Genomic DNA, 17,602 nt, shown 5'->3' with positions numbered 1-17,602 from the left:
GAAATGGAGTTGAGATAGCATGTATATCATGACTTTATTTCAGCCTTAAAGGATCTTGTTGCTAGATTTGGTTGGTTGGTAGAATTGGTTTGCACTAGTGACAGGTTCTTCTTTTGAAGATGTACAATTCTCTGTGGTCGCCATACAAGCTACAGACATAGTGTGAACATCTGGCACCTGAAGATGCGTAACCAATGATGTTTTTATTCTCAATGGAACGGAAGAGGTTAAAACATAGTTGTGTCATTTCATACGCCCACACAAAGCTGATGCGGCACCGACATTACAAGCTGCTGAAACAAAATCACATTACGGTCATGAGATCTCTCCCCATGCTGTGCCAGGAGAACCCCCAAGCTTCAGAGAAATGTTCAGAGCAATGAGGAATGCCCTCTGGTGTCCGATATACTGTATACGGAACGTTTCAGGAAGGAAATATGTCACTGGTGATTTCCTTGGCCTCACATCACTGTACTGATACTATAAAGACAAAAGTTTAAAAACAGTTAGAATTAATTCAGAGATCAGCAGAACAGTTTGACCTGTTCTGACTCATTCTGTTTCTTGAACTCACAGGCTCCCCCTTGCAGTATCTTGTGAGCTGTCAGAATCAGGCCCATCCCCAAGCTGTGAAGAAGCAGGCCACACCCCCTGTTGTCAGACCCAGGCCCCTCCCTCAGCTGTGAGAACTAGGCCCCTTCCCTCAGAATTAAGGCCCTCCTTAGCTGTCAAAACTAGACTCCTCCCACAGCTGTTAAAAAAACACTTTCTGTTCACTGCAGCGAGTGAAGCTGGACTGCTACACACATAAACATATTCTCCCTAATAACTAATTAGAGATCATAAAACTTGTCATAGTCATAGTTACTCTGTATGGGAGCTGCATAAACATTATAGATCAGGAGTGGATGCCAGTGAAAATGTATCTTCAAACCTAGATTTTCAGCACCAAAATAAATAAAATATAATTCTAGGAGAGTCTTTTTCAAAAGGGAGCTATAGTCAAAATTTCCCCTCCGCTCCAAAAGTTTAATAACAACATAAAACCATGTAAGAACAAAAAAAATTCATAACGAGTTACTGAAAGGTTTACAACACTGTTTAACATTGCTGGGACTCTTCTCATTTACACAAGTTGGATGAGCTACACCGACTGTTCTGTGAACACTAACTGCAGTTGATACAAGGGAGTGGAGTTTTTTTTTCCTGAAGCATTCATGGACTGAACAGCTGTGTAAGTACAGCAGACAGAAGATACCCTCTTTTCCTGAAAATAAGACCTACCCTGAAAATAAGCCCTAGCTGGAATTTTGAGCATGCTTGAAATATAAGCCCTACCCGGAAAATAAGCCCTAACGGAAGTTAAAGAGGAGGAACAGACAGCCAGTAATCAGGGACACAGTGGTGCAGTGCCAATCGGGCACTGATCCTGTCATCCCAGTAATCGGGGACACAGCAAGGTTATCAGCTGTGTTCAGGGAAGACAGGGCAGGTGCCTGATCAGTACAGTAGCATACTTTTAAATCCATGAACATCACAGTACAAGGGGAAGGATTCGGAGGGAGGGAAAGAGAGAGAGGCCCGATATCGCTGCGGAGGGGGGCTTTGAGGAGTCCCCCCTGCAACATGCAGGCAGCCGGCGGCGATCAGACCCCCCCAGCAGGACATCCCCCTAGTGGGGAAAAAAGGGGGGAAGTCTGGTCGCCCTGCTGCAAATACGATCTGTGCTGTGGGCTGGAGAGCCCACCCAGCACAGATCGTTACAAAATAGCCCGGCCCGACAAAATGCCATATATGAGGGCCTGGGAGCAGGAATTGGGAATTCAGCTTACAAATTATGACTGGTCCCTTATCTGGACTGCAGTCTCCAAGGTGATAAAGTCAAATATGGTGAAAGATACGGCGATTAAGCTTTTGTTTCGGTGGTATTATACCCCGGTTAAAATACATAAAATTTATCCCTCGGCCTCTTCAACTTGCTTTCGCGGTTGTGGCATGGAAGGGTCTCTGGTGCATGTCTTTTGGGATTGCCCTCGTGCACAACGTTTTTGGGATTCATGGAAAATTTTAACACGAGACGTGTTTGGTTTTTCAATCTCCTTGACTGCCTCCCAGGCCCTTTTATATATGGCTTATGATGAAGTTCCTGGAAACTTTCGACCCTTATATAGATATATGTTATTGGCTGCCCATTGGTCAATAGCTCTTCAGTGGAAATCCACTGATTTGGAGTTAGCTTTGGTTACTCAGCGTCTTGATTTGATGATGTTAATTGATCGAGTGTATTATTATAGTGTTGAGAATATAGCAAGATTTGATCTTATTTGGGACGCATGGAAAACCTATAGGCATCTCTAGTTCCCCTTGGACATTTGCGTGCTTGGTTTCTGTTTGTTTTATATACCTCTATGACATTTGGGACTCCTGTGCTTCAACAGAATAATGCCCTTTTTTTTTTTTTTTTTTTTTTTTTTTTGTGTGTTTAGTTGTAGTTTAAGAGCTAGTTTTTATGTAGCCTTGTGGATTGGACTGATCCCTAGGATCTCAGCTGGAAGTACTTTTGTGCTCCATTTCCTGGGTTGAACGGTCCGGACATTAGGACTTTGCTCTTCAATGTTTATATGTGTAGGATGTATATCTCGCGTTTGTTGTTGTTTTCGCTCTGTATATGTTTTGCTATTTCCAGCTTGTTGTATTTGTCCTTTTATACAATAAAGCGTTTTCCCAAAAAAAAAAAAAAAATAGCCCGGCCCTTAAGTGGTTAAATATCTGATTAAAACACTCCCAGGACCATGCCCCATATTATCCATAGCTAACAACCCTGGGTTTATCCTAGGGGTGGACAGTGCTTGGCTAAATGGAACTGGTTTAGAACAAGATAAAAGACTCTGGGATTTCCTGGAAAGATTCAGTCTAGCCAGCCTACCTTAACATTGTACCATTTTTTTAATTCTACCAAAAATCAAGTTATATACTCAAAGAAATCGGGTCTCTGGGTCCTATTAGGACGGAACCAACCAATCTTGAAAAATGGTTTCTGGCTAAGACTAAACCCCCAGGGAGCTTGTCACTTCTGTATGGATCGCTGCTGCACTTTACGGGCACTTCACGAGACAGGATTAAGGAAAGGTGGGAAGGTGAACTGAAAATTACTCTGGACGATAAAAGCTGGTCGAGCTTTATAGAGAATGTTTGGATGCCCAAAAATAAACTACTTCAGTTAACCACCCTGGCGTTCTATTAAGATCGCCAGGGCGGCTGCGGGAGGGTTTTTTTTAAATAAAAAAAAAACTATTTCATGCAGCCAACTGAAAGTTGGCTGCATGAAAGCCCACTAGATGGCGCTCCGGAGGCGTTCTTCCGATCGCCTCCGGCAGCCAGAAGTAACACGGAAGGCCGCAATGAGCAGCCTTCCGTGTTTGGCTTCTCCTGTCGCCATGGCGACGAGCGGAGTGACGTCATGGACGTCAGCCGACGTCCTGACGTCAGCCGCCTCCGATCCAGCCCTTAGCGCTGGCCGGAACTATTTGTTCCGGCTGCGCAGGGCTCAGGCGGCTGGGGGGACTCTCTTTCGCCGCTGCTCGCGGCGGATCGCCGCATAGCGGCGGCGATCGGGCAGCACACGCGGCTGGCAAAGTGCCGGCTGCGTGTGCTGCTCTTTATTTGAGCAAAATCGGCCCAGCAGGGCCTGAGCGGCAGCCATCGGCGGTGATGGACGAGCTGAGCTCGTCCATACCGCTAAGATGGTTAATGCAATATAAAGTAATTATGCGCTGCTATTCTACTCCGGATACTATTAATAAACTATACAGTTCTGTTCCCTCTATTTGCTGGAGATGTTCTCATCCAGTTTTAAATTATTCCCACATATGGTGGTCCTGTCCCACAATCCAGAAATTCTGCAAAAATGTTAAGGTTTTCCTAAGAGTAAACATAGACCTAGCCCTCTGTATCAATGAAATAGAGGCGAACTTTGGTCAGGGCCTGCAAACCAATACCAAGTTATCTAGGGACCTTTTAATGTTTTCTACCTGGATTGATAAGAAACTAATTATAGAACACTGGGGCACCAACATTAGCCCTACAATATCAAGTTGGCTCACCAGATTTAATGAGCTCTTAAGCTTGGGATACACGGTACGTTTCTGTACCGTGTATCGACCAGCTGATCCGGCCAGCTGATGATTTTCAGCTGGCCCGACCAAGCCGGTCGACCCCCGCCAGACGGCGGACAATGGCAGGGAATCGAGCGCTGATAAGGAAGCGCCGGCGGGGACGAGCGGTAATCGATCCGCGTGGACAAGCGGGGACGCTGCTGGACCCGTGTATTCCCAGCATTAGAGAGAGAATATTCACATCCCTTTGAGGCCTCAACAACTGTTACCAACAAACAAAACAGATGGAGAAAGCTGTACAATTTCTGTTCTGAGAAATGTAAATACTAGCCATACTATTTTAAGGGTAGAGTTAATTAGCTATTATATACACATGTACACTTTTTCTTCAGTGATTTCTCTTCTACTCGCTGTGTTTTCTGGCGTGTGGGGCAGCCCCCCCCCCAACTTTCGTGTACTGGTTCTGGGTGTGAACGGGTGCTGGTACTGTGTTGTGTGTGTGTGGTGCTCAGTGTACAGCAGTGCGCAGGCGTTTGACTGACTGGATTGGTCAGTTTTTCCTGCCTCTGAGTGCGTTGGTCGGCTCTCCCTGTCTCCCTGTTTGTCAGAACAGGTAGGGGAGTGGATCTCACTGTTCCCAGTGGGACGCATGAGGATACGGTACTTTCTCCTTCCCTGAAGGCAGCTGTAACGATCTGTGTCAGCGAGAGGCAGAATCTGATTATTAGGTGATCTGCAGTATCACCTATAATGCTGGTATATCAGAAGCTGCCATGACAACAAATGCTGAAGGAGTAACAGGTGTAGCCACACACAGGAGGTATATGATAAATAGTGCTTGGTGTAACAGTAATACTTGATAGCTCACCAGAGGAGCTGGTGAATACTATCAGTATAGCGACTCTCACCAGAGGAGCTGGAGGATGTTATCAGTACCGTAGCCCTCACCAGAGGAGCTGGTGAACACTATCAGTACAGAAACCTATCACCAGAGGAGCTGGTGAATGATAACAATACAGTAGTTCTCACCAGAGGAGCTGGCGGAGACTATCAATACAGTAGTCCTCACCAGAGGAGCTGGTGGGCACTAACAATAAAGAACCTCACCAGTGACAAGGGCTCACAGGTGAGTAGAGTAGTCAGATCAGTTTGGCAACAGACAGGAGGAAACAGTACAGAATTGGCAGGCAAGAGGATAAAGGTATAACAGGCAGTGTTGGCAACAGGATCAGATGGCTATAGTACAGAGACGTTAACCTTCTGCCGCCCGCGTCACGCCAGTAGGCGTGGCCGCGGCGGCAGCCCCAGGACCGCCTAACGCCAATTGGCGTAAAGTCCTGGGGCTCTGTTTTGCATGAGATCGCGCGCATGGTGCGCGCGCATCTCATGCTCGGAGGGTGGAGCTCCTCCCCGCCTTCAGTCTCCGAGCGGCTATTGCTGCTCGGGAGACTGTTAGACGGCGATCACGCCGTCTATTTACTAGGTGCAGCGCTGCGATGAGCAGCAGCGCTGCACTGGGGACAGCTGTGTGACACGGCTGTCCCCATGGGGGACAAGAGAGCGATCGGCTCTCATAGGCAGAAGCCTATGACAGCCGATCGCCATAATTGGCTGGCTGTGGGGAGGGAGGGAGGGAGAGAAGAAATTTAAAGAAACGGGTTTTTCAAGAAAAAAAACAAACAATAATATTTATTTAAAAAAAAATAAACACGGGGGGAGCGATCAGACCCAACCAACAGAGAGCTCTGTTGGTGGGGAGAAAGGGGGGGGGGGGGGGAATCACTTCTGTGCTGAGTTGTGCGGCCCTGCAGCTTGGCCTTAAAGCTGCAGTGGCCAATTTTGCTAAAAATGGCCTGGTCACTAGGGGGGTTTAGCCCTGCAGTCCTCAAGTGGTTAAAAGAAAGGGAAGTCAGAAGAGAGCCAGAGTCATACACAAGTATCAAGCAATATATCAAATAGCAATATTAACTCCTAGTCTGTGTGAAATTCCCGGTTTCCTCCCGTCACAAAGCACACCGGATCTATCTAAGGGTCTGAATGCTAACACGTAGCATTTGCAATAGCAGACAAAGAAAGACTGAATCCTCCGGGCTTAGGAGCCCGAGGACACCTCGCAGCACGCCCCCCCTGCGTTCAGCCAATCAGCGGCGACGGACGCATGGCGTGACGTCAGCCTACCCGTAGGTCAGCTGAGCCGCCTCCTCGCCGCATAAAGTCTGTGACGGTGCGTGCGCGCACGCGTCACAACAACCCTATGGGCAGCAGACAAACCCGTCCTCGGCGTACTAGACGCCGGAGGCACAGGTGACACAGTGGGCAACGGAATGGAGGCAGCTGCAGAGGATGCCAGACTACCCGCAGCTGCTTCCTCCATGTTCCCTACAGACACACTGGGCAGCGGAATGGAGGCAGCTGCGGAGGACACCAGACTACCCGCAGCTGCTTCCTCCATGTTCCTTACAGTACTCCCCCCCCCCCCCCCTCCCTTGAGGCGTGGACTCCGGACATGATTTACATGGCTTTTCTGGATGCAACTCGTGGAACTTCTTCCTAAGTTTCTCAGCATGCAAACGATAAGCTGGCACCCAAGATCTTTCTTCAGGCCCATACCCCTTTCGATGCACCAGGTACTGAATTGAGTTGTGCACCCACTGGGAATCCAAATTCTACTCAACCTCATATTCAGGCTCACCATCAATCATCACAGGGGGGGGGGAGGAATCCACATGCACAGCAGGCTTCAAGAGAGACACATGGAATGACTTTACACCTTTCATGCTGGAAGGTAATGCAATGACATAAGTGACATTATTAATCCTCTTGGACACTGGGTATGGGCCTATAAATCTGGGACCCAACTTAGCTGAGGGCTGTCTTAAGGTCAAATGCCTGGTAGAGACCCACACCATGTCTCCTGGAGCAAACTCCCACTCTACAGACCGTCTTTTATCTGCCTGTTTTTTCTGGGACTGAAAGGCCCTTTCCAGGTTCTTTTTGACCAAGACCCAAATTTCCCTCAAAGCTCTCTGCCAATCTTCCAAAGCAGGAAAGGGAGGTGACCCCACCGGTAATGGCGAGAATTTGGGCGATCTTCCCGTAACCACTTGAAACTTGGAGAAACCTGTAGAAGAACTCTTCAGGTTATTGTGCGCAAATTCTGCAAATGGTAAGAACTTAACCCAATCCAGTTGAGCATCAGCCACATAACACCTTAGGAACTGTTCAAGGGACTGGTTAACCCTTTCGGTCTGACCATTGGTCTGTGGGTGGTAGCCTGAGGAAAATGACAAGTCCATACCTAAATGATGACAAAAGGCCCTCCAAAACTTGGACACGAACTGGACTCCCCTATCTTTGCAAATTGCATAATTTTGCATCTGATTTGGATTCAAGGCATGTATTTAGCCCCTGGGGCTCTGTACACGCCCCTTGATGGTTTATAAGCCAGTTGCAGCCTGTGAGCGCAGTCATTTTTGTTTGTCTGTCTTGAAGAAATGTGTATACCATTGTATGATAAGTCGCACCAGGTAAGTTATGCTTTTAATGTCAGGTTAGTGGTAGGTCTTCCCCGAAGGGGCACGTCAACGCCGGGGGGAAGTCTAGTAGGAAATGATTTGTGCACATATTATTTGCTGAAGCTAACACCCTCCATTGCTGTACCTGTTTGAATGCATGTTGTGTAATATGGTCCATTGGAGCTCTGCACTACTCTGCAGCTTAATCAATTCAGGTGCAGCTTTCTGTATTTGGAAGCGCTGCCTACACCTTTTTCTCTATGTAAAATGTTCTAAGTATACTTGTGGTAGCCTGCATCCAATCTGCATTCAAATTTTAGATTAGGGACTAGCACATAAATTAGCACTTAAATTTGCATAATTTTGCATCTGATTTGGATTCAAGGCGTGTATTTAGCCCCTGGGGGTCTGTACACGCCCCTTGATGGTTTATAAGCCAGTTGCAGCCTGTGAGCGCTGTCATTTTTGTTTGTCTGTCTTGAAGAAATGTGTATACCATTGTATGATAAGTCGCACCAGGTAAGTTATGCTTTTAATGTCAGGTTAGTGGTAGGTCTTCCCCGAGGGGGCACGTCAACGCCGGGGGGAAGTCTAGTAGGAAATGATTTGTGCACATATTATTTGCTGAAGCTAACGTCCTCCATTGCTGTACCTGTTTGAATGCATGTTGTGTAATATGGTCCATTGGAGCTCTGCACTACTCTGCAGCTTAACCTCCCCGGCGTTCTATTGAGATCGCCAGGGAGGCTGCGGGAGGGGTTTTTTTTATTAAAAAAAAACTATTTCATGCAGCCAACTGAAAGTTGGCTGCATGAAAGCCCACTAGAGGGCGCTCCGGAGGCGTTCTTCCGATCGCCTCCGGCGCCCAGAATAAACAAGGAAGGCCGCAATGAGCGGCCTTCCTTGTTTTGCTTAGATCGTCGCCATAGCGACGAGCGGAGTGACGTCATGGACGTCAGCCAACGTCCTGACGTCAGCCGCCTCCGATCCAGCCCTTAGCGCTGGCCGGAACTTTTTGTTCCGGCTACGCTGGGCTCAGGCGGCTGGGGGGACCCTCTTTCGCCGCTGCTCGCGGCGAATCGCCGCTACTCGCGGCGAATCGCCGCAGAGCGGCGGCGATCAGGCAGCACACGCGGCTGGCAAAGTGCCGGCTGCGTGTGCTGCTTTTTATTTCATGAAAATCGGCCCAGCAGGGCCTGAGGGGCAGCCTCCGGCGGTGATGGACGAGCTGAGCTCGTCCATACCGCTCAGGAGGTTAATCAATTCAGGTGCAGCTTTCTGTATTTGGAAGCGCTGCCTACACCTTTTTCTCTATGTAAAATGTTCTAAGTATACTTGTGGTAGCCTGCATCCAATCTGCATTCAAATTTTAGATTAGGGACTAGCACATAAATTAGCACTTAAATTTGCATAATTTTGCATCTGATTTGGATTCAAGGCGTGTATTTAGCCCCTGGGGGTCTGTACACGCCCCTTGATGGTTTATAAGCCAGTTGCAGCCTGTGAGCGCTGTCATTTTTGTTTGTCTGTCTTGAAGAAATGTGTATACCATTGTATGATAAGTCGCACCAGGTAAGTTATGCTTTTAATGTCAGGTTAGTGGTAGGTCTTCCCCGAGGGGGCACGTCAACGCCGGGGGGAAGTCTAGTAGGAAATGATTTGTGCACATATTATTTGCTGAAGCTAACGTCCTCCATTGCTGTACCTGTTTGAATGCATGTTGTGTAATATGGTCCATTGGAGCTCTGCACTACTCTGCAGCTTAACCTCCCCGGCGTTCTATTGAGATCGCCAGGGAGGCTGCGGGAGGGGTTTTTTTTATTAAAAAAAAACTATTTCATGCAGCCAACTGAAAGTTGGCTGCATGAAAGCCCACTAGAGGGCGCTCCGGAGGCGTTCTTCCGATCGCCTCCGGCGCCCAGAATAAACAAGGAAGGCCGCAATGAGCGGCCTTCCTTGTTTTGCTTAGATCGTCGCCATAGCGACGAGCGGAGTGACGTCATGGACGTCAGCCAACGTCCTGACGTCAGCCGCCTCCGATCCAGCCCTTAGCGCTGGCCGGAACTTTTTGTTCCGGCTACGCTGGGCTCAGGCGGCTGGGGGGACCCTCTTTCGCCGCTGCTCGCGGCGAATCGCCGCTACTCGCCGCTACTCGCGGCGAATCGCCGCAGAGCGGCGGCGATCAGGCAGCACACGCGGCTGGCAAAGTGCCGGCTGCGTGTGCTGCTTTTTATTTCATGAAAATCGGCCCAGCAGGGCCTGAGGGGCAGCCTCCGGCGGTGATGGACGAGCTGAGCTCGTCCATACCGCTCAGGAGGTTAATCAATTCAGGTGCAGCTTTCTGTATTTGGAAGCGCTGCCTACACCTTTTTCTCTATGTAAAATGTTCTAAGTATACTTGTGGTAGCCTGCATCCAATCTGCATTCAAATTTTAGATTAGGGACTAGCACATAAATTAGCACTTAAATTTGCATAATTTTGCATCTGATTTGGATTCAAGGCGTGTATTTAGCCCCTGGGGGTCTGTACACGCCCCTTGATGGTTTATAAGCCAGTTGCAGCCTGTGAGCGCTGTCATTTTTGTTTGTCTGTCTTGAAGAAATGTGTATACCATTGTATGATAAGTCGCACCAGGTAAGTTATGCTTTTAATGTCAGGTTAGTGGTAGGTCTTCCCCGAGGGGGCACGTCAACGCCGGGGGGAAGTCTAGTAGGAAATGATTTGTGCACATATTATTTGCTGAAGCTAACGCCCTCCATTGCTGTACCTGTTTGAATGCATGTTGTGTAATATGGTCCATTGGAGCTCTGCACTACTCTGCAGCTTAATCAATTCAGGTGCAGCTTTCTGTATTTGGAAGCGCTGCCTACACCTTTTTCTCTATGTAAAATGAGTCATTAATTACTTTTCTCTTATGGTGCCATCAATTGTATGTAGTAGAAATCTGACAGAAATGACATGTTTTGGACTAGTCCATCTCTTCATAGGGGATTCTCAGCAAGGCTTTTATTCAGAATGAGGACATTCCTTGAAAAGGATTTATACAGTGATGCTGGCTAGCTTCCCATGCCCGCTGCACAATTTTTGGGCAGTTGGACGGAGCAACTGCCATTCACTAAGTGCTTTTGAAAACTCTGAGAACCCCCCATGAGGAGATAGACTAATCCAAAACCTGTCGGTTCTGTCAGATTTCTATAACCTACTGTAAGTGTCAGCATCATAGGACAAAAGTAATTTATAGCTCATTTTACTCTGGAAGAAACATACTTCTTATTTGTATGTGTATACATGTATTTAAAATTTTAACATGTTTGCGATAGTGGTCCTTTAAAGTTTCGAAAGCTTGCAAAGAAATCTTGTACAGTTAGTCATTAGAGCATTTTATATTGCTGCTATTACATGAATTGCTATGGGAGCAGTATAATATTACAGCGTTTTATAAAGAGGTCCTTGTAAAGTCGGGGTGGCTCTGTAACCCTCTGCTGAACACTGAGTTCTGCAAGCCGTTTATACACAGATGTGAGCTATCTGCTCATGACTCACACCGTAGTTGTTTTCTGCAGAATGCAGATTTCTCTCCAATTTTCAGCTATTTCATTATTGTGAGTCATAACAAGAGCTGCCCACCCCCCGCTGCCTGTCATTAGCTCACGTTTGGGGCTTCTGACTCACTGCCGTGAGCTGCATGAAAAACACTTTCACAACTCAAAAAGAGGCGACTGCACAGTGCGAGGGGAAGACCAACTAGATGAGATGGACCTCAACCACCACCAGAGGTCAGCCAGCACCTAGTGGAGGGGGGGGGGGAGGGCAACATGGCAGCAAGGGGAGGGGGTGGGGCTCCAGGAGTAAGGCCTGGCAGAGAGAAGGGGGTAGGGGGGCTTGCACTAGATAGAGATGAGACCCTCACTGGAGCAAGGAGAGAAGGATGAACTGGACCTATGAAAGGTCCAATATGTATAAGTGGTACAGAGGGGAGGAGTCACAAGTACATTGGTGGGGGGGGGGGGATTATGGTGAAGAGGTATACATCATTTGCAAGTGAACCTCTCTATTCCTTGGGGAAAATGCAAACAGAAAGGTTAAGAGAATACAGTTTTGTTTTTTGTTATTGCAGTTGTAATTCTTCTGTAGAGTCCTTAGTTATTTGATTCATTTTAAAACAGTCTTTGGAGTTAAAGAAGAACTCTGCTGAGTGCCCTTTGATGGCTTGTGTGGAGGTGAAAGTGGGCGTGACTGCAGAGGCATAACTTCAGGGCAGTTTCTTGGGCAGTGCGGGCAGGGCGACCGCACTGGGCGCAGACCTGAAAGTAGATGAAGGGGGGCGCAGGCAGAAGGACATTACCGCTAGGGAGCTGGTGACGAGCAGTGCAGCCAAATGGAAGAAGAAAGAGGATTACCAGCGTGATCACCCTCCTTGACTCCTCCTAGGCTGCCTGCGTCAGACTTCAAGTCATCATCACGTCACCACCCCGTGATGACACCTGATGTCCTGTAGCGGTAATGCAGGCTGTCAGTACACGGTGCCCATGGAGGAGTCGGCTTTCCGGGCTCTCCTCGGCTGTGTGTTTTCTTGCTTCCTCCTGGATGAGCGGCTGGTCACTAGAAAGTAGACAGAGCTACTTGTGACCTGTGGCTGTGTTTCTGTTCCTAAAGAGTAAGGGTTCCCGAGTCCACAGGGGTGGGGGGGCGCAATTTTTACACCCTAGCCCTGGGTGCAATTTAGCCTAGAAACTGCCCTGTTCTTACCCTCCCTTCCTCCCTCTGATACAGAAGCCCCCTCTCCAGAACAGGTGTTGTTGCGGCTACACTTATGGATGGGGAGTGGGAGTCATGGTGCCACACTTTTTGTATGACAGATGGGCTCCCTGGCCACAGAGGTCAACACATAGGGAGAAGGTATAGACCTGCAGGGGGCACCAAAGCTTTTCTGGGGGACTTTATGATTCAAGATTTATTATCATTGTGTAACCCAACAAAATTGATTGAAAATGATTTGAAGTTATGTCCCTGCACGGTTGCCATATTGATCAAAGGCAGGGCTGTTGCCTGATCCCTCCATCCATGCATCTGCAGGTGTTGGGTGTGGCCCCGTTTCTCACTGTTCTTCCTTCCAGTGTACTTCCTGTTGGTCCTCCTGGTCCCTTGCCCCTAGACTTCTATTAAATTCTGTAGTCAACAATCCAATTGGACTAATACACAAAACGGATGTACGGTTCCAGCCTTCTATTTAAAGAGAATGTCCACGGCTGCTGCGGCTACTGCAGGGCTGTGCATGCAATCGTGTGGGTGGAAGTCCGCGATCGCGATAATCCTGGTGACAGGGGGGATTGGTGGCAGGGGAAAGAAGTCCCCTGAGACAATCCGTGCTTGTCCGCCAAGAATGAGCACTATTTTTGTTCAAAAACAGTGATCGTTCTCAAATAGTGTCACCGCTCTCCCTCCTGTTCGCTCGTTTCCACCGTTCCCCGCTGCCGATCATTAGATGAATGAATGGGAACAAAAGTTCCCATTCATTACTCTCCCCTTTAGGTCCACGTGATTGCCGGCATCAATGCCTGCGTCACTTGCGAAGTAAAACAGCCACGCATTACTTCTTATTTAGCGTACTTATTGTACGCAATAGGAAATAATGCACAAGGACATCTTATGGTCAAATAGTAAAATTACACCTATAGACTTTATGGAATAAAGTGTTTTAAAATGTATACAAGATACAAGATGCAAGATGGATTTATTCGCCAAGTACGGTGGTGCCGTACTCGGAATTGCTTGTGGTACACATGGCTTGGGCAAGTACGTAATGACAGTTGTACATTTTACATGTTATACAGTGACAATTACACATACTGACAGCATTTACAATACATTTGCGGCTACAGTTCCACATACTAGCAGCATAACAGTGCGATAACATCTATTGAGATATTGTGTGTTAGAGATGCAGAAGAGAAGGCAGAAGAGCCACTAAGGGAAGTATGCTGGTTGCGGACTGGGACAGAAGAGTCAGGGGTCAGAGTTGTTGAGCAGCAGAACTGCCTGGGGGAAGAAAGAATTCCTGTGTCTTGTGGTCTTGGTTGGGATAGTTCGGAAGCGGCGGCCGGATGGGAGGGGCTCAAAAAAGCGGTTGCCAGGGTGGGCGGGGTCGCAGGAAATCCTGGTGGCCCTCTTCCTCATCCTAGCCGCGTGGAGGAGATCAAGAGGTGGCCGAGGCGATATGATGAGCCTTTCCGCCTCACTAATGATTCCTTGCAGTTTATGTCTGTCGCTGGCCGTTGCGCGGGCATACCAGACGATAACTGAGGAGCAAAGAATGGACTCCGTGGTAGCGGTGTAGAAGCTGGTCAGCAGCTCCCGAGGCATACCAAATTTTTTAAGTTGGAAAAAAAGCCTCTGCTGTGCCTTCTTCTGAATTTTGATGGTGTTCTGTTCCCACCTTAGATCAGTGGATAAGGTTGTGCCGAGGAACCGGACTGATGATACTCTAGAGACTTCGGTCTCGCCTATGTAGACTGGTGGGAGGGTGGGAGGGTTCCTCCTGAAATCGACAATCAGCTCAACAGTCTTTGTTGCGTTGAGGACCAGGTTGCTGTTCTTGCACCACTCGCATATTCTCCCTATCTCCCTGCGGTATTCCCGCTCTCCGTTTTCGCCGATGAGACCGATGATTGTTGTGTCGTCAGCAAATTTGATGACCTTGACGGAGTCTGAGGCGGAAGTGCGGTTATTGGTGTACGTAGAGAATAGAAGCGGGGACAGTACACACCCTTGAGGTGCCCCTGTATTGGTAGTTCTCATGCTGGAGGAGCAGTTTCCGAGCTTGACCTGTTGTGTCCTGTCTGAAAGGAAGCTCTTGACCCATGCGCGAAGTGTGGGGTCAACACCGAGCTGCGCCAGGTTGTCAACCAGGGTGTCTGGGCAGATCGTGTTGAAGGCTGAACTGAAGTCCAGGAACAGGATTCTGGCATAGGAGCCAGGCCGGTCGAGGTGCTCCATGATGTGTGCCAGGGTGATGTTTATGGCGTCCTCAATGGACCTGTTGGCCCTATGTCAAGAGAGTATATTATTATTAAATTTTGGGCTTGTGAAAAGTGCATCTTTATTTCCAAATAAAATATTGTCACCATACATTGTACTAGGGATATAATTTAAACGTGGCAATAACCAGGACAAATGGGCAAATAAAATGTGTGACTTTTATCCACAATAGACTGTTTTATTTTAAAACTATATTGGCCGAAAACTGAGAAATTAATGAATTTCTTTCCATTTTTTAATTATTCCCATTAAAATGCATTTAGAATAAAATAATGGTTAGCATAATGTACCACTCAAAGAAAGCCTAATTGGTGGAGGAAAAAAATTAGGTACCGATCATTTTGTTGTGATAAGTAGTGATAAAGTAATTGGAGAATGAAAAGCAGGAGCGATGAAACGTGAAAATTCCTCTCGTCCATAAGGTGAAAACAACCTGCGGGCTGAAGTGGTTAAGGAGAATAGTTGGTATAAGTCATTAAAAGACTTTTTCAAAATAACCTTGCAGCTTTTGAGAAAATCAATTTTAAAAAAGCAGACGAAAAATGTTTTTTAAACTATCCTTTTTCTGAGTTTAAAAAACATTTTTCCTTTGCCTTTTTAATATTGATTTTCTCCAAAATTACAAGGTCTTTTTGAAAAATGTCTCTATTTTTTGACTTACCCACTATTCTGCTTAACCTATGTAGCAATTTTAATGACAATAGCATGCATGGGAGCTTTGCTATTCACTGCCAAAATCGGCAGGAAATTACATGAAAATTATGCGCAATTACAAATGATTACATAAAATCAATTGAATTTACAAATCCTAGTTACGTATGGGCGTAATTGTGAAAATGTGCGTGAAATTTAGTGGAATCATAATTAGCTGATTACGATCGTCACTACAAAATGTTACTCATTTTTTGTAGAAAGCTGCAGATTTACATTTTTCAAGTATAAAACTGGTTGAAAACGCACAATAATTCATCCTTGCTGCTCTCCACCATTTCGCTCCTGTGTTCTGTGTGAGCTTCCCCAGTCTCGATAAACAAATCAGAATTCTCTTTTGTCGTGTCGGGGGTTAATCTAGCCAGCGGTTTCTGTTTCCAAGTTACGAGACTGTAAAAAACGAAAATTAATTTTGCCCGGCTTCCTCTTTCTTTCAGCTCACTATCATAGCCTTGTGAAGAGGGAGCTGTTTGTTCAGACTATCTCTTGGGAGTTTTGATAGCTCTGGTCCTTGGTCTTCAGGCCATGAGGACATCAGAGGACCGGGTGTAGACAAGAACAGGGGCTGCAGGTGTCGGGTGCACACACCATCTCAGGAAATCACATGCGAGTCACATCCTGCCCAAATATCGCTCTGCATGAAAGATGGGTGAGTAAACAACATAACCAGAAGAGATTATGGCGCAGGAGATGTACAGTAAGTGTACAGTACAGGTCACTTAGGACTAGAAGTTGAATGTCCTCAGATACGGGTACGTAGGGCAAAGGCCTGTCTTGTAGAAGAAGCTTCCAGTGTGTACTGGTTGGGGAAGGATCTGCTCTTCCTTTTTTGTAATACCGTCACATATTTCCTCTTTACCAAGGTCATTGTTTAAAAATAGACCCATCCAGGCAGTTTTATTATTGTACCCTCTTCTGTGCAGAAGATACAAGAAATTCCGATAATGGCCGCTGAGATGTTAACGAGAGGTGAAAATCCTCACCCAGTTAAATATGCCCTTTAAACTGTCTCGTGAGTTCAGCTATGAATGCCTCCAATGCCTATTTTCTCAAGTAATATGAATTTCTCCCAATACTTGCTGGTATCAAGCCATGTAAGAATGGAGGACAAAGGCTGGAGAGATTGCTCAGAAGGGCCATTTCTGACGACTGGACTGTCCACTGGAGCAAGAAACACATCAGGGAGAGTGCAAACAGTTGACTGGGCGGAAAGTTTCATTGGTGAACCACGACATGATACAGACTAGTGACAACATCTTATTCACAGGGTGGATGAATATATTAGAATAGGCTGGTTGTTATTTGGGAGACAAATGGTGGCCATACATGGTACAATTTTTCATTTTTTTCGATTACATAATTTAGTTTGATTATTCCGTTAGATCGAATATAAACAATTTTCCAGCATGTCCGATCAGATTTAAAAAAAAAAAAAAAAAACGGGATAATCGTTCGAATTTCTTGATCGAAAAAATATATATTTTCAACTTTCATTCGATTCGATCGTTTACATCGAAAAAACGGGATAATCGAATGTTTTTATTGTATCGTGTATGGCCACCATAACAGTAACCATGAAGAATTGTTGTCATTTCCTCCCACAGTCTGAGGTTTGTCATACCTCACTCTCCTCCCACAGTCTGAGGTTTGTCATACCTCCCAATCCCCACAGAGATTGGGGTTTGACATACCTCACTCTCCTCACAGAAACTGGGGATTGTCATACCTCACTCTCCCCACAGAATCTGGGGTTTGTCATACCTCCCTCTCCACACAAAATCTGGGGTTTGTCATACCTCACTCTCCTCCCAGAGTCTGTAGTTTTTCATACCTCACTCTCCTCCCAGAGTCTGTAGTTTTTCATACCTCACTCTCCTCACAGAATCTGGGGTTTGTCATACCTCACTCTCCTCACAGAATCTGGGGTTTGTCATACTTCACTCTCCTCCCAGAGTCTGAGGTTTTTCATACCCCACTCTCCTCCCAGAGTCTGTAGTTTTTCATACCTCACTCTCCTCACAGAATCTGGGGGTTGTCATACCTCACTCTCCTCACAGAATCTGTGGTTTGCCATACCTCACTCTCCTCCCAGAGTCTAAGGTTTTTCATACCTCACTCTCCTCCCAGAGTCTGTAGTTTTTCTTACCTCACTCTCCTCACAGAATCTGGGGTTTGTCATACCTCACTCTCCTCACAGAATCTGGGGTTTGTCATACTTCACT

General features: G+C 46.8%; 1 protein-coding gene across 8 annotated transcripts in view; it reads left to right on the top strand.

The window, feature by feature from the left end:
- ZNF831 (zinc finger protein 831) overlaps nucleotides 1-17,602 on the top strand; it is a 298,501-nt gene that overhangs the window by 75,000 nt on the left and 205,899 nt on the right. For 4 of the 8 annotated variants that reach the window (XR_011025092.1, XR_011025091.1, XM_068262317.1 and 1 more), the window contains exon 1: nucleotides 11,337-11,407. The exons of 3 other annotated variants lie outside the window; for them this stretch is intronic. Coding sequence is in view for 3 of the 5 variants with exons in the window: in XM_068262317.1 (XP_068118418.1) it covers nucleotides 11,380-11,407 (28 nt within the window). In the remaining 2 variants the exon portion in view is untranslated. Of the gene's footprint in view, nucleotides 1-11,336; nucleotides 11,408-15,981; nucleotides 16,030-17,602 lie in introns of those variants that run through there. One more of the 8 variants, XM_068262313.1, reaches the window with a different exon arrangement.

Source organism: Hyperolius riggenbachi, chromosome 12, assembly GCF_040937935.1.
Source record: "Hyperolius riggenbachi isolate aHypRig1 chromosome 12, aHypRig1.pri, whole genome shotgun sequence".
Lineage (NCBI taxonomy): Eukaryota > Metazoa > Chordata > Amphibia > Anura > Hyperoliidae > Hyperolius > Hyperolius riggenbachi.
Note: the sequence above shows the minus strand (reverse complement) of the source record. Positions and strands in the feature narration are given on the sequence as shown.